General features: G+C 36.3%; 9 protein-coding genes across 9 annotated transcripts; 5 read left to right on the top strand and 4 right to left on the bottom strand.

Moving 5' to 3' along the window:
• Nucleotides 1-19: 19 nt before the first annotated feature.
• On the top strand, nucleotides 20-714 carry MONOS_4620 (uncharacterized protein; the record flags this gene model as incomplete). The annotated part of the gene is made up of 2 exons (XM_067874711.1): nucleotides 20-190; nucleotides 475-714. 2 exons carry the CDS (start codon nucleotides 20-22, stop codon nucleotides 712-714), a joined length of 411 nt encoding a protein of 136 aa, XP_067736269.1.
• A 196-nt stretch (nucleotides 715-910) lies between these two features.
• Nucleotides 911-1,236, bottom strand: MONOS_4621 (uncharacterized protein; the record flags this gene model as incomplete). Its single annotated transcript, XM_067874712.1, has 2 exons — nucleotides 911-1,045; nucleotides 1,123-1,236. The coding sequence occupies 2 exons, from the start codon at nucleotides 1,234-1,236 to the stop codon at nucleotides 911-913; spliced, it is 249 nt and encodes an 82-aa protein (XP_067736268.1).
• A 2,561-nt stretch (nucleotides 1,237-3,797) lies between these two features.
• MONOS_9324 (uncharacterized protein) lies at nucleotides 3,798-5,501 on the top strand. Its single transcript, XM_067879813.1, has 3 exons — nucleotides 3,798-3,998; nucleotides 4,057-4,553; nucleotides 4,610-5,501. The coding sequence occupies exons 2-3, from the start codon at nucleotides 4,116-4,118 to the stop codon at nucleotides 5,360-5,362; spliced, it is 1,191 nt and encodes a 396-aa protein (XP_067736267.1). The 5' UTR covers nucleotides 3,798-3,998; nucleotides 4,057-4,115; the 3' UTR covers nucleotides 5,363-5,501.
• Nucleotides 5,502-5,909: 408 nt separating this feature from the next.
• Nucleotides 5,910-10,490, top strand: MONOS_9323 (uncharacterized protein). The gene is made up of 4 exons (XM_067879812.1): nucleotides 5,910-5,941; nucleotides 6,012-6,108; nucleotides 6,203-6,342; nucleotides 6,411-10,490. The coding sequence occupies exons 2-4, from the start codon at nucleotides 6,019-6,021 to the stop codon at nucleotides 10,333-10,335; spliced, it is 4,155 nt and encodes a 1,384-aa protein (XP_067736266.1). The 5' UTR covers nucleotides 5,910-5,941; nucleotides 6,012-6,018; the 3' UTR covers nucleotides 10,336-10,490.
• A 214-nt stretch (nucleotides 10,491-10,704) lies between these two features.
• On the top strand, nucleotides 10,705-16,257 carry MONOS_9322 (uncharacterized protein; the record flags this gene model as incomplete). Its single annotated transcript, XM_067879811.1, has 6 exons — nucleotides 10,705-10,708; nucleotides 10,783-10,803; nucleotides 10,874-11,055; nucleotides 11,123-11,232; nucleotides 11,411-12,068; nucleotides 12,260-16,257. 6 exons carry the CDS (start codon nucleotides 10,705-10,707, stop codon nucleotides 15,662-15,664), a joined length of 4,380 nt encoding a protein of 1,459 aa, XP_067736265.1. The 3' UTR covers nucleotides 15,665-16,257.
• Nucleotides 16,258-16,817: 560 nt separating this feature from the next.
• MONOS_9321 (uncharacterized protein) lies at nucleotides 16,818-17,453 on the bottom strand (the record flags this gene model as incomplete). The annotated part of the gene is made up of 1 exon (XM_067879810.1): nucleotides 16,818-17,453. One exon carries the CDS (start codon nucleotides 17,451-17,453, stop codon nucleotides 16,818-16,820), a length of 636 nt encoding a protein of 211 aa, XP_067736264.1.
• A 78-nt stretch (nucleotides 17,454-17,531) lies between these two features.
• MONOS_9320 (uncharacterized protein) lies at nucleotides 17,532-18,205 on the bottom strand (the record flags this gene model as incomplete). The annotated part of the gene is made up of 2 exons (XM_067879809.1): nucleotides 17,532-17,927; nucleotides 18,092-18,205. The coding sequence occupies 2 exons, from the start codon at nucleotides 18,203-18,205 to the stop codon at nucleotides 17,532-17,534; spliced, it is 510 nt and encodes a 169-aa protein (XP_067736263.1).
• Nucleotides 18,206-18,325: 120 nt separating this feature from the next.
• Nucleotides 18,326-19,842, bottom strand: MONOS_9319 (uncharacterized protein; the record flags this gene model as incomplete). The annotated part of the gene is made up of 2 exons (XM_067879807.1): nucleotides 18,326-19,746; nucleotides 19,810-19,842. The coding sequence occupies 2 exons, from the start codon at nucleotides 19,840-19,842 to the stop codon at nucleotides 19,258-19,260; spliced, it is 522 nt and encodes a 173-aa protein (XP_067736262.1). The 3' UTR covers nucleotides 18,326-19,257.
• Nucleotides 19,843-20,189: 347 nt separating this feature from the next.
• On the top strand, nucleotides 20,190-20,590 carry MONOS_9318 (uncharacterized protein; the record flags this gene model as incomplete). The annotated part of the gene is made up of 2 exons (XM_067879806.1): nucleotides 20,190-20,373; nucleotides 20,499-20,590. 2 exons carry the CDS (start codon nucleotides 20,190-20,192, stop codon nucleotides 20,588-20,590), a joined length of 276 nt encoding a protein of 91 aa, XP_067736261.1.
• Between the last annotated feature and the right edge of the window lie 852 nt (nucleotides 20,591-21,442).

Here is a 21,442-nt window from a genome sequence, read left to right as displayed (position 1 = left end):
ACGCCCTAAGCTGTGCGTGATGGATAGGAGGTTGGTTGGGGAAGGAGAAAAGGAAGAAGAAGAAGAAGGTGATGGTGATGATGGCGATGAAATGAGAAATGAAGAAGAAGTGAATAAAGATGATTTGTATGCAGATGCAAACGTTGAGAAAGTGATCACGTTCGACAATATGCTGCTGAATCCATCATTGGTTTTTGATTTCATGCAGAAAATCAAAGCGATGTGTGGTGAGACTCTTCACATGCTTTTTCATCATTTCAGCTTCTATATTCTTCTTTTATGAGTAACCTTTTTTCTGTGCCTTTTTAATGCATCTGCCAAATCCTTCTTTTCCTTTTTCTCTTCCTTCTCAATATCTACCAGAATTCCCTCGCTTGCTGTACATGTTGCGTGGTTCAGAAGGATGCTTTGTGGCTCAAATATATCCCCCGTAGCTTTCATGTTGCTGCTTGTAAATACACTTGCATTGATCAGCTGTACTTCACAAGAATCGTTCGAGGGATACCCAGCGAGAAGGAAGAAATGGTAGAAGGAAGAGAAGGAGGAGAAGAAGGAGAAGGGGAAGAAGATATGTTCAATAAAGAGATAGAGCTTGGGCTAATTATGTCTATGGATAACTGGGTAAGGAAAAAGGATTCGGTGGCGGAAGACGTAGAAGTGATGGGCTTCGGGGAAGTGCCAGTCAGAACAGAAGTGGAAGATAATTGGGCATGAAGCAAAGGGAAAAATGAGGAGTGGCAAATATTGAGGAGGCTGCGCTGCTTTGAGAATGCAGCTTAGCAGATGAGAGCGCGCAATAGAATAAGCAAAATCATTGATGATGCTTATTTCTCTTCCCCTTCGCCCTTTTTCTTTTGTAGACTGAACAAATCTTATACCGAAAGCTACAATTAACTATGCGCAAAACTCATCATTCCCCTTCGTCTTCGTCTTCGCCTTTGGCTCTTCCTGCTGTCTCCGTTTCATTTGATCCGCACATAATTTGTTTCTGAAATCCACCTTCTTTTCCTCTTCCATTTGAGCATGCAATCCTCTCTCTTCGCTCCTTGGAAGTGTTATAAACCGAGAAGATAATTGTAATGCGCTAAATAGATCATATCCCCTTCTCAAACCCATTCACACATTCAGCACAGTCATCACACGGAATCTGTTCGGAGTGCTAAAGCAGAGCGGAATGCGTTTCTGCGGAAGAGGAAAACATTTCTGATACACGTCCAGAAATCCAACAGAAGGCATTTGAAGAGATAATGTTGCTGTTAAAAAAGCAAACTGAATGAAATAACGATTTGTGTGTGCAATCAAGTTGCTGATTTAACAGAATATATGAATTTGAAAGTTGAATGTGATGCAGCATGAAGTGAGAAGAAATATCAAAGAAGAAGTGATTGAAGTTGGTGAATATATCTTGCGTTGATAAATCGATTGCTGCGAAATGAAACTCATAAAGTAATGTGTAATATAAATGTTGTTGATAGGCAAAAATATTATCACTTTGTGCTCAATTAAGAAGGAGCAAATCTTCCTTGTAGCGAAATTTTTGGTCGATGTTCCGTTAATAGTCAATGAAGATAGATTTTCTCAGAGTCATTTGATTTTCTTTTCGCATTTCCCCCTCCTTTCCCCTCAAAAATCGAAAATGAATATAACTCTCAATTTTCATTCCTTTCCATTCCCCTCTTCCGTTCATCCCTCAATATTCTCAGAAAATATCAATCCATTCATTTTCTTCACCTTTCACAGTCTCTTCCAAAATATCTTCTCACTTCCTTTCTTCTCTCATTAAAAATACACTTCTTTCAAGCCTTTCAACATTTCTCAATTTTCCTCTTCCTTCCCGCTTTTGCCCTCTTTTCCTTTTTTCAAAATCCATTTCTCCAATTAGTCTCAAATATTTTCCTCACCATCTCCAACCACTTCTCTATATATTTACTATATTATCTTCTCCAAATCTCCACCCACTCTTCCCCACCCCTTTGTCTCAGAATTTCAATCAATCAAAAACCCCTCTCGAAATATTAACATTCAAAAAACCACTCAACTCCCACCCCCTGTTACAAATAATCCTCTTCCATCTCTTCTCTGCTCCATATCCTTCATGTGCTATGTGTTGATGAGATAGACATCAAATATTGATTTGGGTGGTTGAGAATAATATTAAAGGAGATGATCATGACAGAAACAGAAAAAACCCCTCTGGACATCCACCACAATGTGTACGGGCTGAGAAGATCTTCCAGTGAGATATACAATGTATTTTGTGGAGATGCATTCCATGCTGTATTCAACCATTCTGAGACTGAAATGAAGAGATTGATTTATTTTGAATGAAGATAGCTGTGGAAATGAGTGTGCTTGGCAAAATACAATCGAAAGGCAGTTTGGTCTTTATTTATATATTTGAATATGAATATTTGCCTGTTGATGATTTTGTGTTGTTTTCAGGGCGCGAAATGGAAATGAATGAAAATGAATGAAAGCTTTATATCTCGTTGTGCATGGTGACCATCGAGTTGGGAGAGCGAATTCATATGAAAAGTGTGCATGATGAAGCGATTGGGAAGGAAATTTGAGTTGACATTTTCTTACGAATCTGATTAGATTTGAAAAGAAAGGGAAAAAAAAATTTTTTTTGCAGAATAGCGAGAAATCAATGTGTTCGTGGAAGAAAAATGAATTTTGAACATGAGGAAGGGAACAGGGTGCTGAAACTGTTGAAATTTATTTGTTTTCAACAAAAGTTTTTTGATCTTCAATTTCAATTTCTAAATTTCTTTGCAACAACATCATTAAACTATTTTTGTACTGAAAATTAATTAATAGCATATTGTTTTTATTGTTTTCATGTTTATAATACAAGAGAACATTTTTTTGTTCTGTTTTTTTCAGTTTCGATATTTTCGAATAATTTTTTTCACTTTTTTCAAAATAAGTTACAAAAACAACTGAAAACAAATTTGTATCAACAAATAATTAATAACAAAAATATATGAAACAATATTTTCGTACTATTTTAAAAAAATATTTCTTATCAACCTGACCCTTTAGGAAAAAATTTTATGATCAAACGTCGGAATCTTTTATGATATCAAAAAAAATCACCCATATGATATATTTATTTTATTTGAAAATTAAACAAAAGAAAGTTATCAAAAAAAATCACCCATATGAAAATATTATTTTTTTTGGAAATTTTTACAAAAGGAAGTTATCAAAAAAATTTAGACATTTGTCTCATTTCAAGAAGCTGAATTCAAATATTTTTCACATAAGAATTAATCAATAAACACACTTTCAGAATTCTTTTATTGTTTAAGACTGTTCATCAGAATTATTTTCAATGCGAATAATTTTTTTTGATTGAAAAATGTATAATCTCACAATAAGAGATGAATTCACTTGAAAATTATCCTATTTCAAGGATGAAGATTTATTTCGAAAAATCAAAAAATTTTATGTTTATTGACAAAAAATAAATTTGGAGGTTCAAATTTACTTCATTTTCACAAATATTGACTGAATACAGTATTTTCTTCACTTTTCACCAATCAACCAATTACCAATTTGACGCAAATATATATTTTATTAAAAAATAATTGAACAATAATTTCTGAAGAAAATTACTCATTAAATTCGAATAATTAATTGCACTGATGCTTATTGATGATAATAAAGATATTGCGAATAATTTTTCGTCAACACTTCATGAATACAATTTTTGAATTGTTTGGATTTATCAAGAAATTATCAATAAAAGATGAAGGAATTTTTTATTATCTTTTTTATAACCGTCCCATTTTAAATTATAAACAGTTGAATATTTTGAAAACGAATAAAAATGCATTTTAATGAGGAGAAAACACAGGTTTTAAACACATGGTTTATTAATCTCTATACAATGAAATTAATCCTTGAATTACATCGTCGAACCTTTTGCATTTGTTATTAATTTCAATGAAATTGAAAATACTTATTTTCACAGTTGACAACGAAATTTTTCGGTAGAATTTTTAATTTTTTGGTTATTGCTTTTATGGTTGTAAATTTGCTTTTAAACAGAGTATTTAAAACGACTTGAAAAATGCAATGGCCAAGCATTAGAAAATAAAATTTGTGAAATGAATGAACAAGTAGAAAAAATGAACTATCGGGAATTAGAATCAATCTTGATTGACAAAGTGTATTTTGAAGTCGACAAAAACATTGAAGAAAAGAGATTATCAGTGGAAAATGCATTGCTACTGTTGAAACAACTCGGATTCAATAAAAAACTGAAGTGGAATGAAAATATGAATTATGATTATTCTGTGTTGCGTGTAAGATTTGAGTCGATGATTGATAAAGAAGATCAGAAAAAAGAAGAAAAGAATGAAAGACTTTTGCTCGATCTTTGCGAGAGCCACATTTTGCTGTCTGAAAGATATATATCAAGAGAATCACTAAAAGCTTGTTTGCATTGCATTATGAATGTTGTTTTGAAGAAAGAAGAAAATGAGGAAATGAAAAAAGATGTGGAAATTGCATTACTTGGTTTAAGCAATTCGCACATATTAACAGTTTGAGTGCAATAAAACACATTTTTTCCATTTTTTCTTTTTTTATTGATGAATAGGAAGCCGAAAACGAATTGGATCTGTACAAGATCACAGAAATCATCAAAATTCATCAACATCATCGAAACCTTTCCCTAGCTTCATTTCTTTCCGCTTTCAAGATTTTTGTAGAAATGGCACCAACAAAAAAAGAATTGATTGAAATTTATTTAAGTGAATTGCATTTTGTGAGAGAAGCTGCAAAAGAATTGGAAGAGTTGGTTAAACGTACGAATGAGAGAAAAGAAGGAGAAAAATTTGACGAAATGATAGAAATGATCATCATAAAGAAATGGTGTAATATGCTTCAGATGTATTTTGCTTATTGCGATTATTCGGAAGCTGAATGTGTTGGATTGATAGCAGCTCTTGTGCAACTGTTCAGAGCAGCAAAAGATGCTTCCAGCGACTTGAGCAAGCAATGCATTAATCTATTTGCATCCATGGCTGATAAAGAAGGTCTCCGAATTGAGGATTTGTTGAGAGGGGGTGCTGTTGATGTTGTTATAAAGGTCTTGAGCCAATTGACCTTTGAAGACATGCCAATTTTGAACTGTTTATGTTTCTTTACTTCGATTTCAAACAAATTCAATGAGGATGTGGAGAATGAAAATGCTGCAGAAAAGCGAATGATTGTCAAAAGAGAAGTATTCGAAAGAATTGAGGAAGAAGGATTGGTTGATACCTTTTTCAGCTTTCGTAACGCTCTCATTTCCTTTAGGCTTATTTCATATTTATTTGAAGATATCCCATACTACTTTAGTTCTTTGTGAATTTCATGTTTTCATTTTCCTTATTAAACTTCGAAGGGTTCTGTTTTTCTAAAGAACGACTGGCGAGATACAGATTTTGATTGATGGATAAAAAATTTTCTGAAATTTATTTACAGCCAATAAAAGAATATCAATGAAATGGATTTGTTTTTAAATGTTCTTTTAAACTCTGAAAGAATTATTAAACTTGAAAACTATAAAATTTTCAAAACAAACTTTATTTCTCATTCACAAGTTACTCATTTTGGTGATAACAATAATATAACTTTCAATAACTCATATAAAACAAAATTTTGGAAAGAATAATTCATCAATGATTAATGAGAGTGCTATCATGAAAGCTTATTATTTTTCATAATTGAAAAAAAAAAAAAAAAAGTGAAAAATGTTTTGAAGAATAATCAAAGTTTTTCAAAAGAAAAACTTTCATCATTCAACTCAATAACTCAATAAATAGGTGGAATCAATTACAAAACTCGATTTTTGATTGAGTACTGTTCTGCTTTTCTTAAATGAACATTTATTTGATCGATAAAATAAGGTTTTCAGATCATAGTTATAAATAATATTTTGCCTTTGGTTTGCTTCAGAGATTTTTCAGTTAAAGAGAACATATTTTTAATTGATTATTAATAATTATGTATTGCAGCACTGCAATGGCATCAGGGATGGATTCTGTAAAATTTACAAATCCTTTTATTGGAAAGGAGATTTATTCTTCAAGCGCAACTGAACCATCTCCTACTGTATGTCTATCCGTTCTTTTTGCTTTTCTATAATGTTAAGCGCGTTCTTTTTTATGCATTATCATTGAAATGTTGAAACCTTCAAAAATTTAAGTTAATTCCTCAGAGTTTTCCTTCACTTTATGATCAGATGCTTAATCGAATGATGAAAGAAAAGCATCATTTTTCTGAGCACGAAAAACATAAATATCAAATCAGGAAAGTCCGTAAACTCCCTGAAAGCGACAGCTCATCGTTTGCTTTTCAAACTTTTTTTCATTTCAATTATTTGAATTTCACATATTTGTTAATTGATAACGCAGAGAAGAATCTTCTTCATCAGAAGACCTTAACAGCAGTGAAACAGACAATTCATCATCAACTGTTGTTGAACAAGAATTTGACGATATGTCAACAGATGACAAAATAGGATACGAACGTCGTAAAAGGAACATTGATAAACGGAACACGGGAGCAAGTGAACAATCAGACGTTCAAGGAAGAAAGCGTCTACGAATTAGTAATGATGAACAGGATCAAATTTTTAAACGAATTGATAATGAGGGCCAGCAAACTTTATTAACACCTCCCCATACGCCTCCAATGAATCGCGAAGAAATGGTGATATCTACGCTATCCGCTCCATCATATCGTTTATCACATTCTCCCAACGTTCTTCATATTGCACCTCGAACAACTCATTTGAAGCCTGCAATGATAACACCTCTGCCACAGGAGATGTTTGAAGAACGGAATTTGAAACAAGGGAAAGAAGAAGAAAAAGAAGAAGGAGAGAGGCGGGATGTGACGCCCGAGCGGAACATCATCAGTGTGAATGAAGACGGAGGGAGGTGGTCGTCGCGAAAGAGCACAAGCAAACAGCGGCGGTGGACGGGCAATGCAGCGAGCCAGGCAGAAGAAGAGGATGTTGAAAAAGCCATCCAGAAACTGTCGCTGCGCTCGGGCTGTGCTGCCAGAGGGGAGTTTATGTCTGGTGTGGATGATGCAGCTGATGAAAAGGAAGGAAAAGGAAAAGAAGAAAGAGAAAGAGAAAGAGAAGTTGAAGAAAACGATGATGACAAAGAAGAAGAGGAGAAGAGAAGGGTGGAAGAAGAGGAAGATGGAAAGAGAATCATCGACTCAGACGAGCTGGATGAGTTTGGGGAGGCAATTATTGACGACAACCTCATTCAGGATGAAGGATTCGAGGAAGAATTCCTGACAACACACAAATCATATTCTGAGCTGACTGCAGAGAGGAAAAATGAGAGAGAAAAAGAGCGAGAAAGGGAAAGGGAACGAAGCAACGATTCGGAGAAATACAATTTCTCAGAGAACGGAAGTAATGTCCCGCTGAGGAGGGAAGTTAGAGGAGCGGCGAATGGGCAAAACAGATCACTTCAATACCAACCTACGTCTTCTCTTCGCTTTTCTTCGTCTTCTTTGCTTCCGATGGATCTTGTTCCATATTCATCAGCAGCAGCATCATCATTACAGTCATCATCATCATCATCATCATCTTCTTCTTCTTCTTCATCTTATCCTTCTTCTTCTCTTCCATCTGAAGCTGAAGCTATCTCAACAGACCAGTATGCTTCACAGGAGATGGTGCGGGTGCAGATAGAGGCAGAGCTGCTCTATGCAGAATGGAAGAAAGAGACAGAAGCCAAAGAGAAAGAGAGAAGAGAAGGGAAGAGGGAAGGGAAGAGAAAAGAAGAAGAAGAAGGAGAAGCAGGAAATGAAGCAGAAAGAGAAGCAATGTTTTTGGATATGCCGATTGAAGAAGCAATTTTGAACTCTACGAAACCTCTTCACGAAGCGATGTTTGAGCTGAAGGAGCTGTCGATGAAGAGAGAAGAGCAAGTGAAGAGGAAGCAGGCAATGCAACAGGAGCAGAGAGAGAAAGAGAAAGAAGTGAAAGGAGTGAAAGAAAAAGATGAAAAAGAGGAGGAGGAGGAGGAAGAAGAAGACAAAGAAGAGCATATGAATGAAGATGAACGGCAGAGGCGGCGCTGTCAGTCGATGCAGCTGAAGTCACAGAGCAAATCAGTTGCGCCTATTGCTCTCGTTCATCACCAGCCTTATTCTGCCTCATTTGGCATATGCCCAAAAGCTGAGCTGCCTTCTTCCTTTTCTTCTTCTTCTTCTTTTCCCTCTTCTTCTTCCTCTTCCTCTTCTCCTTCCTCTTTCTTGTCCTCTGCCATCCAATCAGCCCAGTCCACCCAGCTGTCTCATCCTCCTCTCTCTCTCTCTTCTCTGATGAGTGCTGTGAGTGGCGCTACTTCCCTCTCAACTCTTTCTGAACAAGGCAGTTTCTTCTCTCACTTCATCAGGCAGCAGGCAATGCTGATGGAGCAGAAGGAGCAGAAGGAGATGAAAGAGAAGAATGAGAAGAAGAATCAAGTTAAGGAACAAACAGAAGGTAATGATGGTTCTGTGAGAAATTCTTCTTCATCATCTTCATCTTCAGACAATTCCTTGTCCAACTCCTTGCCCCTCACCCTCACCTCAGCCATTATGCGCCGTCCACACTCGAACAGCTTAAGTGGAGAAGCAAACGAAGAAGAGAACGAGAACGAGAACGAAAATGAGAATGAAGATGAAGACATCAAAATGAATCCATTTTCGCATATTCTTCCTCCGCCTGCTGCTGCCACTTTACGTTCTGCTGCCACGCCACGCCCAACAACGCCTTCTTCTGACACTTCAATGAATTCTTCTTCTTCTTCTTCTAATTCATCATCATCATCATCATCATCATCATCTTCCTCTTCTTCTTCCTCTTCCTTGTCTTCTGATAGAGATGTCCATTCATCTTCTCAGTCAGATGACAGAATGGGCGAAAGAGAATCCAAAAACAGCAGAAGATTCGTGTTTCCTTCAGAAGTGTCGCCTCTTGTGCAGAGAATGAAGATGGAGAAGAAGAAGAAGAAGAAGAAGACGAAGAAGCAACTGAGACAGAAGAAAGAAGAAAGGGAAGAAGAAGAGGGAGAGGAAGAGAGAGAGAAAGATGAATGGAATGTTATTGATTCATCACCGAAAGTGGAGAAGAAGAGGAGGTTGACACATGAACTAAATGAAGAAGAAGAAGAAAAGAAGAAAGAAGAAGAAGAAAAGAAGAAAGAAGAAGAAGAAAAGAAAGAAGGAGAAAAAGAAGGAGAAGAGAAGAAAGAAGACAAACCAGAAGAAGAAGAAGAGATAGACAAAGCTGAATATTTGGATGAAGACGAAGACAACTCGGCAGAGGCGATGTCGAAGCGGTTTATTCAGCGGAATCCAACCAGAACATCACTCTTGCCATCACCTCCACACAACACACAGACACAAATGCAAATTCCATTGCAAAATTCAATGCAGACAGCAGGAAATCCAACATTAGCTTCTTCCTCTTCGGCTGCTTTGTTATATTCAGCTGTGCAGACACCGATGGCAGAGAAGAAGAAGGAGAAGAAGGAGAAGAAGAGGGAAGAAGGAGAAGAGAAGGAGGTGAAAGAGGAAAACATCACATCACAACTGGACAATAACAATGAAGCAGAAGCAGAAGCAGAAGCAGAAGAAGAAGAAGAAGAAGATGATGATGATGATGAGATTCAAATTGACAGTTTGGATGACGATGATGAAGATGAAGATAGAGATGATGAAGAAACTGAAAAAACAAAGGAAACGAAAGGAGACGAAAAGGAAAAGGAAAAGGAAAAGGAAAAGGAAAACGAAGAAGATGACAGCAATGAAGAAGAAGATGATGAAGAAGATGAAGATGAAGACGATGAAGATATCGATGATGATGGTAATGATGATAAAAACAATGAAGATATTGATGATGGCATTGATGATGATGATGATGATGATTATGACACAGCAATTGCTGATGAACATGCAGTGAACAAAGAACAAAGCACACAAAATGCATCAGCAGAAACCAAAATGTCATTGAGCAAAGAGAGAGAGCAAAGAGGAGGAGAAGGAAAAGAAGAAGAAGAAGGCAAAGAGAAAGATGCAATTGGAAGTAAAATTGATGGCGAAGAGCTGAATTTCCTGCCATTTGAGACACATCTGCCGAAGCTGACAGCAGAGGAAGAGGCGCGTCTGCTTAGCCGGTTTGCGCATGAAGAGCACGGAGAAATCGACTTCAAAGACATCGAAGACGAAGTGGAGTGGATTGACGATGAGCAGAAGGACGATGTGGAAGATGTTGGAACGAAGGAAGAAGGAAACGAGGAACTTGCAGAAGGCACAACCAGCTTCTAATATGCTTTTTTTCTTTTTAATATGCTCCTCTCTTGTTTCAAAGATATTATTTAAACAGTAATGTTTTTGAACACATTGTTTTTATGTTTTTTCTATTTTTCTCGCAAAAATTGCTTCATCTTTAAGAACAACTTTAAAGAATATTATTGGATAAATTGATAGTTTTTTTTTTCCAAAAAAATAAATACAGCAATAAATTATCGATTGTTGGTCATTATTTGAAGTCAATGAATAAAAATCCATTAATTTGAAGATATTCTCAACCATTAAAATCTTGAACTTTTCATTTTCAATAATACTATGGGCCCTTGATCGACAAGTAATCTCAAGGTTTTACCATTGGTAAAACAAACAACCTTATTTACAACAATGAGTGAAAATTGCAGTTTGCGCATGATTAGTCATTAAAAACATTGATTTGATTCAATTTATCTCTTATCCGAAAAGATGAAAAAGATGAAGAATTAAGTTTGCATATTCGTTATTAAAAGCATATCAGAATTTTTCCAATGTTTTAATAATTTTATGCGCAATTTAGGAGAGGTGAAACTTACTGGAAATTTTTCAAACATTGAACAAAAACAACTTCAAATAGCATTTGAAAGCTATGGAAGAATAGAGTTAGGTTATTCTAAAAAGAACAAAAAAGACAGTGGATACACTTTTATTCATTTTTCAGAAGTTGAAAAAGCTCAAGAGATTATCAAATACTCTTCTGTAGTTTGAGAAACATTCATTTTATCAAAGATAACGTGATTAACATTTCAAATTTTTTTTTTTTTTTAAGAAATTAGACATTGGTGAATTTTATATACAGCCAGCTTGTAGAAATAAAACGATAGCATTTCGAGGAGATTTTCATATCACTGGTTGTCCGGATATTAATAAACTGTTAGAGTGTGGAAAACAACATATTGATTTCATACAAAAATATATTAAAAATAATTTTCATAAAATGCATATTCTTTACCTTTACCTTTACCTTTATCTTTATCTTTTTCTTTCTTTTTCTTTTTTATTTTATTTTATTTTATTTTATTTTATTTTTTTTTTTGATGTACTGACTAACTTTTAGAACTCAATTGAAAATAGTTACAGGAATTGCAAAATCACCTTTTAAAACATGTTATTTTGTGCAATATTCCAACAGAAATAATGCTGAAGACGCACACAAAGGTCCTACCCAGTCTATGAAAGATAATGTGGAAAAAGTTACTTTGCATTGGGCAAATGTTTGCATTTGTAAAAAGTCAGTCGCATTTGTCGTTAGAAAGATCAATAAAGATATGGAAGCAGAAGCAGAAAAAATTGGTGATATGACTGATGGAAAAACCCTCCAGGAAAAGCAGAAAGTCTTCTTAAAGGCAACATCATCAATTAAGACGGAAGTGAGCGGAGCTAAGTCTCCAGCACATGAAATGCTAGATTATTACAAAATAACATCTGATGACTTGAAGCAAATAATACTGAAAAAGGCTCGTGCGATTCAAAGGGCAGTTGCAGAGGAAATGAATGTTGAACTTTATTCAAACGAGAAAGAAAGTGAAGATGAACAAAAGAGTGATTTGGCTGTAGAAGGTGAGGGAACAAAGAAAAGTGATAGTGGTTGCAGTTATCTTCTGGTGATGTTGACTGATGTGTATTTGCAAATTGAAGACAGATGCATTCAGGATTACGGATACGTATTGTTTCCAGATGATGGAAGCCAAAACTCAATAGATTTTGCAGAAAAGGTTTGAAATTGAAAAATGCAAAGATTTTATATGTTATTGCTGCCTTTTCAATTTTCTTTCTTTCTGACATGATTTAAACCGATTCGTATCATCCTTTCTTTTTCTTATTTGGATATCTTTCAATTTATTAATTTTTTTATGCATGCATACATACATATTTTAATATATATTTCTTCTTCTTCTTTTTAAAGTGCGCCAGTAAGCTTTCAAAAGTTTTTGAATATGGTTTTGCATCCTTCCCGCTTTATTTCGTAATCTTCACGAATGAGCATTTTAGTGAACCTCTGAGAATCCCGCGTCTTCGGCCTATTAAAGCACGCTGCCTGGACCTTAGAACGAAAAAGTGTTTCTCTTCTTTTCCGTCTTGCACTCAAAACAGTCCACCAGAACCAGATCAATCAAATCAATTCAGCATATCTAACTCATCTCATTACTCTGTTATTGGATCCAGTTCTGACCATCACTCCGAGCATTTATCTTCTTCTGCTCGGCCAGTTCTAAAATCGGGAACGAAGCTGTTGAATCCTGGAGCACCTTCTTTTGTACCAAAAGTTCAAAGCACACAACTTTCATCACAAAAATTTGTTCTTCAACATGAAAGAGCAACAAGCACTTCAAATTCTGTGCTTGGAATAACAACACAAACAGGATCAGCGAGTAGTCATGTGCCATTTCAATTGACTTTTGGTACTGTTCCAGCAAAAGGTGACCAAAATCTCCAAGCTTGTACGTTGACACACTCTTTCGCTCCATTAGGAGACAGACAGTCAATTTTTCCAGAATCAACCCCGACATCTTCTTCGCATAGTGACTTCATTAGCCCGGAATTGCGTAATTCATTCCAAATCATCACTTCCAATGACTCATGGAAAACACAAAATTATGCTAATTCGATGCCTTCTTCAACGTATTTTGTTAATGACAAAACGACTTTCCAATTGTCTCATCGACTTCAACTCAACGAATCTGCTCCAAATTCAGCTAAAGCATGTTCTCTTTCAAGTCCACCATCACTTAGGAAAGATATCGATTGTGATGATGATGTATTTGAATGTGATTCAATAACTGGAAGTGAAGCATCCTCTGATGTTAGTTCAATTGACACAGAAAGCACGTCAAGCACCCAAACAATGACTGCGACACACGCGAGTGTATCGTCAAGCACCGCTTCTTCTTCGTGCGATGGGAGCGACTCATCTAAAATTAGTTTCTCTCATTTAAGCACTGTCAGCTCACGTTCATCTGAACGTGATAAAAAATCTCAAGGCAACTCAAAGGACGGAACAGAGAACGGATCAGCTGCAAGAACCGACGAACTCATTGCTAAAACAGGAAATAATTTGGATATACGAGGAAACTGTTATGCTGAGGATGAGTCTGTAAAAGGGAAAAGCGTTGACGATCAGTCAAACTTGAAGTCATGTTGTGATTTTGATGAATGCACTGAAAGCACATTCGACATTATTAGTGAAGATGTTCATGACCTTTTTCGCTATATTCCTTGCAACATTCGGCCTGATGCGCGAATTCGTTCTATTTGCCCGGAATTTTGTCAATGTGATTTAGCACTTGTTCGAATACAGGATCTTTTATATTTGGTCGAAGGTTATAAATTAGAGAAATTCGACAAAATGAACATCAATGAGAAGTTTATGAATCTTAAAAATCAGAATTTGAATGACGTTAAGAATAATCAAGTGGCTGATAAAAGTAACAATAATATTGACAACCACGATATTTCATGCAGCGGAGAAGGAGAAAGCGTCGAAACAGGAACAAAATCAACGGACAACAACGCCAATTCAAGCAACGATGTTCAAGTAAATGCCAATGGAAGTTCAAACATTGATGCTGCAGAAAATTCGCAATACGTTACAGACGGATCTCCTGTATCCGGACAAGATGGAAATGCTGGAGGAGGGGTAGACAAGCAAGAGCAACAAGACAGTGCGACAGAAACAGCTGAAAATAAAAGAAATGAAAATTCTTCTGCTGGCAATACAGAAAATTCTGATAACAACGCTCATCAAGCTTCAGATGCATGTTCACCTGAAATTAGCGATGCTAATTCAACATGCAAATGTTCTGGTGGATTAACAAGCGGAAAAAATGATTCTGAAAACAATGGTTATTTGTTGGATAATCAAAGCGATAATCCAAAGGATATTTTGACAGCAGAAAACAATCGATCAACTGAGAAATCAGATAAATCTGAAAGTGACAACTATTCACAAAACGGCAATAAACGCGAGGAGGGCTCAATTGACATTTCACTGGAGTCTCAAAAGAAAAAGAATATTGATTCGTCAGGAGGAATTCAAATGGGAAATAAACAAGATGCTGACCAGCATCTGACCATTTGCGATCCAAAAGCAGACCAGGCATCTGAATGCTTCGAGGATGACGATGAGAAAGAAAGCACAAAACAAATTTCTTTCACAAAGGAAGGAAGTAAAGAAGAGGACACCGAAAATTCCGATAATATTTCACATTCCTTGATAATCAAATCGGACGGAGTTTTGTGCTATTTTGCAGACATTTCAGTCAAATCTATTGTTGAAGACATTAATGAAATCAAGATGAAGATAGAAATTGAGAAAATTTTGAAAAAATTGGAGGAAATCAATAAAAATGTTAAAGATCTATTAAATGAAAACAAAAATAGCACCACAAAAGTCAGTCATCCTCAACAGCAAAACAATCTAATAGACAATACCTCACTCGAAAAGAATTCACATGAAAAATTGATGGTAAACGGGAATTGTGATTCGCAGGAAGATCATTCTGTTGATTCTTCCTGCCAACAAAACTCTGCATCCGAGCAACAAACCAAGAGTAACATGAGTCCAAGTGTGGAGTCGATATCAGCCTCAGAAACGGAAACTTTCAATTCAGATTCCGAATCGTTTGATGGTTCTGAAAATGATTCATCTTTCAAGATTCAAGATAAAGAGAACAGTCATGAAAAAGAACCAAATATTGGACAGATGAATGAATTAGATAAACATTCTTACAACGATTCAGCTGAAAACGAAGAACCAACTATTAAACTCTCAACCGACCAGGACACGGCAAACATTGGAGAGGAATTATTTATGGAAAATCAACTGGCACCATCACCGTTCAACGAGGAAACGAATATTCCATATTCGTCATTCGATAAACAAAATGACGAAAGTTTCTCTCAAAGAAATGAAGAGGAATATTCTTTTGATTCCTTTGAAGAAGATTCGGAAAATAATTCTGAGAATATATTGCGTTCTAGTGAAACAAATGTTTCAACTTCAACTTTATCATCGTCTTTTTCAAAGTCGTTTATTAAAGATCCTGACTCCGATTTGCCTAAACAACTTCCAACTCTTGCAACTAAATCATTCCAGAATAGTCGGAAAGAAAGCGGTATTAAATCATCTCCATCAAACAACTCATCAAATAGAGACAGTGAGGCGATGGATAATGCAAACAACGAAATGAATAGGAAAAATACATCTCTGGATGATACTGATTTGGATTCATATTCTACGCTGTCGGATGAAAGTTCATTTTGTTCGGATGATTCTTCAATTTCTTTTATGCCAGTACTTGCTTTGACTTGACTATCTGACAGAATTAAAATAACAACATTCATATGATGAGATGTTGTGCAGATATTCTTCACATTCACGACTGTTATTTTAAGCTAATTGAATATTTTTTTTTTTTTTTGAGTTCTTTGAATCTGCGAACAATTTTCAAAACGTTCCTTATTATCTTTAAAGGACATCTAACTTAAACACTAAAGTATCTATTTTTTTTCATTTGCTATATTTTTGAAATTTAATTCTGTATTATTTTTAACATTTTTTTTTTTTGAAATTTCTTGGAGATTTATTTGAAAAAAGTTTTATTAATCAAATTTCATTTTCATTTGCTTTCTCTTTCTCAACAATAAATAACCTTTTGGCATTTTCATTTAAATTTGACAAATATTAACTCATGTTTAATTTGCTGTTACATTTACTGTTTTTCTTTTTGCCTTTATTTTGAACGCGAACATTTTCAACGAGTGATACAACTAGATTTAACTTCAAACGACTTTTTTTTCCTGATTTGGGATTATCTTTTATAGGATTTCTGAAAGTTTTTCTTTTGGGATTTTGGAATGCTCAAGACAATCTTTGTGAGTTTTCACAACCTTCATTTATTAAAATTGCTTTGTTCAATTTTTTGAAATTTTTAACGAAAATTATTTTTTCTTTATGGTTTTGCACAAAATATTTTCTGCGTGAGATTAGATACAATGCAGATTAAGTTGGGAAATTTGAATTAATGGAGGTTTTTTTTAAACAACCTCATGCTTATTTGAATAAAGTGGACTTTATTCAAATAAAATGGGAAATATTTAACATCTCTATCCTAATTCAAATTAGAAAAGATCATTTGGTTAATCATAATTGTGGGAATAGAAAAATTTTACAAACAAAAAACACTTATTAAAACATTGTGGAAATAAAGGAAAATTCAAACTTTTTTTGACGGTTATATTAACGAAATCTTGATAATTTTAGGGAAGCATGAAAATAAGTATAGAGTTATTATTTTATCCTGACCCTTTTTCTTTATTCTGACCCAATAAAATGAAGAGATAAAATTCAAAAAACAACATTATAAAAAGAAAACAAAATTTGAATTAATTCTTCTGATATCTTTCCTTTTTCCTTCAGCTCGATTTAATGCATGATCTGTCTTTTCATCGTCAGAATCATCGTTTTAAACAAGGGAAAGTTTTCTTTTTATTTTTTTCTTTTCATCCACAACAGTCTTCACTTCATCTTTCTCCTTTTCATCCATTTCATTTTTCCTTTCAATATTTATTTTCAAATGATTTTCCCATTTCTCGAAAAGATTTTCGTAGGTTATCACTTTTCCATAAAAGTTGAACCTGTTTCTTCGGGATGGAAGAGGGTAAATTGAAGATTCTGGCAGTTTCATAAGAACTGGCCCAGAAGAATTGTGAAGAACACCACTGCAGACGAATGCTTTCTGAATTACAGAAGGAGATAATACAGTGTGGATGGCTTGAGGCAGAGCGTCTGCAATTGCAGTTCGTTTGGAGGAAGATGAAGAAGAAGATGGATCCTCAAATCTGTTTGTCAATTCAGATTTGAACGCAGCAAATACTCCTCTGTCCAGAGGTTGACACGAGCGTGTGCTGTGTGGCACGAAGGCTCCAACGTCGACTTGTTGTTTTTGGAATTCTCGCCAGATCGATGGATCTGTGCGAGATGCATGAGAATCAAGAAGGAGAGAAATAAGTTTGTTTTCAAGTGATGTGCGCTTTCTTCTTTCGATAATCGAAGGCAGAAGAATGGAGAAAGTCAATATAATGAAGCTGTCGTTGTCCATCCAGCCGCTACAATTTGCCCATATTTCAAGCGTTGGAGATAACAATCTTTTTAGTCTGTCAAGCAGGTTTTCACTTAGCTACAAAATGACAGAAGGAAAGGCATTTCCGTCCGTTGCAACAGTTGCCACGAATGTAGAATTAATCATTCTTGGTGGTTCTTTCGTTAAACCTGCTTTTGTGTCTGCTGTGTGCACAACAAGCTGTTTTGAATCTGTAGGAACACGAGTTGAAGATTCGTCGATGTTTATTATTAAAGCTGGATTGAAATGGTATTTTTCATGCAGCTCATCGAATGTTTCATACCAGGGTTTTAAAACTCTTCTGCACGAAACAGCAAGTCTGTTGATGACCAAATTCTTCGGAGTTCCAGTCTTCAGCTCCGGATGACGCTTGACAAAGCCATTCGTGGCTGACGTTGAAACTTCGGTAAATGGTGCGTCTTCGTAATCGTTGTCGTTTAAAACATATTCTATCTGAAAAACAAATGATTAAAACATACAAATAAAATAAAAACAAACCAATTCTCTTGTTTTTTTAAAGTTAAACATGTCCCAGACTTTTCTTCAATGTGAATAATGTCTAATACTCTTTGTTCATTTTTTCCCACTGCTGATGCAGGTCTGCCAATTTTTTCAACCAGCCTTCCTTTTCTCAGCGCTCTGACAGCATTTTTGATTCCTGTACGGCTGAATTCCTTGGAATTAATGGCATCCGTTATGCGAACTACGCCATCGACAACGATGTGAGCCATTCGATCCAGCCGACTGTAATAATTCCTGAAGTTGCATGAAGACATTTCTCTCTGTTATTTTTTCTGATCTTCTTTCATTTTTGTTTCTGTGGATATTTTCATTTTTTAATTATATTTTCTAGATCATAATAATTCCTTATTTTTTGAATTGAAATGAAATGAAAAAAATCAAAAAATAACATTTTTAACAAACTAAAGGTTTTATGCCCCATGTAACCCTCCAATTCCACACAGAAGTTCGATGAAGGGGCTAAACCCCCCCATCTTCCCCCCAGCGAAATTGTGTTTGTTTCAAAATGTATTTATTTTTTATCTATTGAATTCACATATATACTTAAAATTCTTTTCAAATATGAAATTGTGGGAAAAGTTAATGATTAATTAAAAAAAAAAGGTCTTGAATAAAAAATATGTCAAGATAAAATTATAACCCTAAATTTAATCAATGATAAATAAACAACTTTAAAATAATGAAAAATTGTTATTTGTTTTGAATATTAAGTGAAGAATGATTCACTTTGAAGATAATTCTTATAATTTTTGTGTTAAAAATAAATTGAACACAACGATATTCTATAAATTCTGAAGCATTAACTTGTTTCATGTGCGCTTCATAACAAAAAATGCGTTTCTCAATTCACATTGTATAGTAATTTTAAAGTTGCAGAATGTAAGTTCTTTTTTTTTTTTTTTTTTTTTTTTTTTTTTTTTTTTGACTTTTCACTCATTCTTTCTATTGTCGTTATTTCAGTGTTTCAAAATATCCATTTTCTCTTTCTGTCTTGTTTGCGCTCTCTTTCCTTTTGTCTTGTGCATCATCTTTTATTTCTTTATTATTTCTTTCTTCACTTTCTTAATTCATCATCACAAAACTATTATTTCAACTTTTTTTCAAAGAAGATCAATTCTTTGTTTTTGCCTTTGTTTCTGTTTTCATTGGAATTTCTCTTTCTCGATATTTGCCAGATTCTCTGTTTCTAAAGCACTAGCTATATTTCGCTCACATATAATAAACAAAGAAAGGATTTCAAATAAACTATATGTTGTAGATGTTAATGAAGCGAATGAGATGTACCCACCATTGGTCGCAGTCTGATAGTTTTGTGGAGCTGACTTGATGTTGGTGATGGTGCAGTTGGCGAGGGAGAGGGAGAGGGCAGGGGAGGTGGCAGAGGAGAGGACACAGCTGGCGGGGGTGGCAGTGGAGGTGATGTGGGTGATGTTGGAGGAGTTGAGTGTGAGGGGAGCTGTGAGGAAGGTGAGGTAAAAGATGCTCTGGCTGTTGAGGGCGAGACTGGTGATTGCTGTGTGGTTGAGGGCGAGGGAGCCAGCAGTGAGGAAGAAGAGAGGGGTTGTGATGGATGATGAAGATGGGGTTGTTCCGGTGATGGTGTTTGTGTTGAGGTTGAGGGAAGGGGAGTTATCGGAGAGGTGGAAGAGGATGGGGGGGATGGGATTTGAGGAGTTGAGAGCGATGGCGAGGGAAGAGGCTGTGAGGAAGCCCCGTGTTTGTTGGAAGAGGGCAGACGAGGCAGAAGGATCTGGTGAAGAAGATGTTGATGAAGGAAATGAAAAAGAAGAAGAAGATGATTGTTGAGGAATACCGGTGGAGGCGATAGTGGTGGTATCTGCACCATTCACGGTGATTTTAGAGTCAACTACGCTGAAATTGAGTGTTTGAGTTGGAACAAATGTTGAGGTAAGGAGGGTGAGAAAGGCGCCTTGGATGAGTGAAATGAAGATACTGATAGCGCTGCTGAATGTGTAGGAGCAGAAGAAAATGAAGGCGGAGTTTGAAGAGACTGTGCAGCTTCAATGAGCACAGTGTCTGGATCGCTGGGGAAGATGACGTATGAAACTGTGCATGTGTTTTGGATGCTGTTCACGCAGCGGTCGTCTGTGCCGATGCAGCGGCTGCTAACACCGCTTAATACTGGGCTGCAGCCGTTGTTTGTGTGGAAGCTGTTGACGATCTGTGGTGGATATGTGGAGACAAGAACTCAGCAGATCTGGGTGGGGGCAGTCTTGTGTGGATGGTGACGGCGGTGCTGAGGCAGGAGTTTGGGGACTTTGTGTACATGTGGCTGTGGGAGAAGCACGCGGTGCAGAAGCTGATGGAGGAGAGAAAGAACTTCCTGATGGTATCGTTCTTCCTGTACTGCAACATGGTACCTGAAATGGAGTTGGAGAAAAAGATCAGATGTTTTTTGGTTGTTTGAGGGGATACAGTCGGAGAAGGTGGAGGCCGATGCGTCTGTGTCTCTGAGGTTTCTGCTAAACTACTACTAGGCAGAGGCAGCGAAGCGGAAGGAGGCGATGAAGGCGCTGTATAATGCTATATGCAGTGTCAATCCATCGACTTCTTCGTCTTCGTCTTCGTCTTAGTCTACGATATCAGGTGAGTCACGAATCCAGAGCTGGAGTCTATTCTGTGTATGTGCTATCCCAGATACCTTATGCGCTGTTGCAACAATTCTTCTGAGGCGCATCCCATCTATCGAGGTGCCGTCTGCCACCGTTTGCTTCGGAGCATTAGGTGTGCCAGCTCGATAAATTCTTCGAGCTGTGCCTGTGGCTATTGAATATGTGTGATGCAGCCAACTGAAGATCTCCTCTATTCCTGCCAGAGAATATCGCTGTTGTGAAGACGGTTAGCCTGCACCTGGTGCTGCTGAAACCGGTGCTGGACAACCGGGTGTGGGCTGTTTTGGGGTGTCGGCGGGGGCAGGGACAGGAGTAGGTGCAGGGTTGAAGCCGAGTGGAGGCTGAGAAGTTGGTGGTGGAAATGAAAGAAGGGCAGTTGGCGCTGTTGTGGATAGTGCGGCTGGTTGTGGAGCTAGTGGAGCTGCAGTTGTGTAGAACGAGGTGGAAAGGGCGATCCGCTTTGGGCTGCCACTGGAGGATGGGCAGCAAGTGACGCAGTTTCACAAGGAGATGGCACAACAGAGGGAGGGAGGAGGAGTCTAAATCTTGTCATGCATCATATGTATATGCTTTTTCAACACAGCACAAATAGGTTTCGAGTGAGATGGTGACGGCAATTAATAACATGTTGCTGTCATTTGAGTCTGCATTTGGCTTGATCGATCCTTAGATTTCTCCGACCATATTTTCATCGGCAATATTATAATCATCAAATAAGTCTTTTTATCATTTTTTCCTTTTCTTCTATCTCTTTAATTCTAATTATCTCTATTTTCTTTTGAAATGCACTTTCTTTTTCTTCGACACTTGCTT

This window comes from Monocercomonoides exilis (assembly GCF_001643675.1).
Source record: "Monocercomonoides exilis strain PA203 chromosome Unknown scaffold1-2713096, whole genome shotgun sequence".
NCBI classification, from domain to species: domain Eukaryota; phylum Preaxostyla; order Oxymonadida; family Polymastigidae; genus Monocercomonoides; species Monocercomonoides exilis.
The sequence above is the reverse complement of the archived record's forward strand: the minus strand, read 5'-3'. Positions and strand labels throughout refer to the sequence as shown.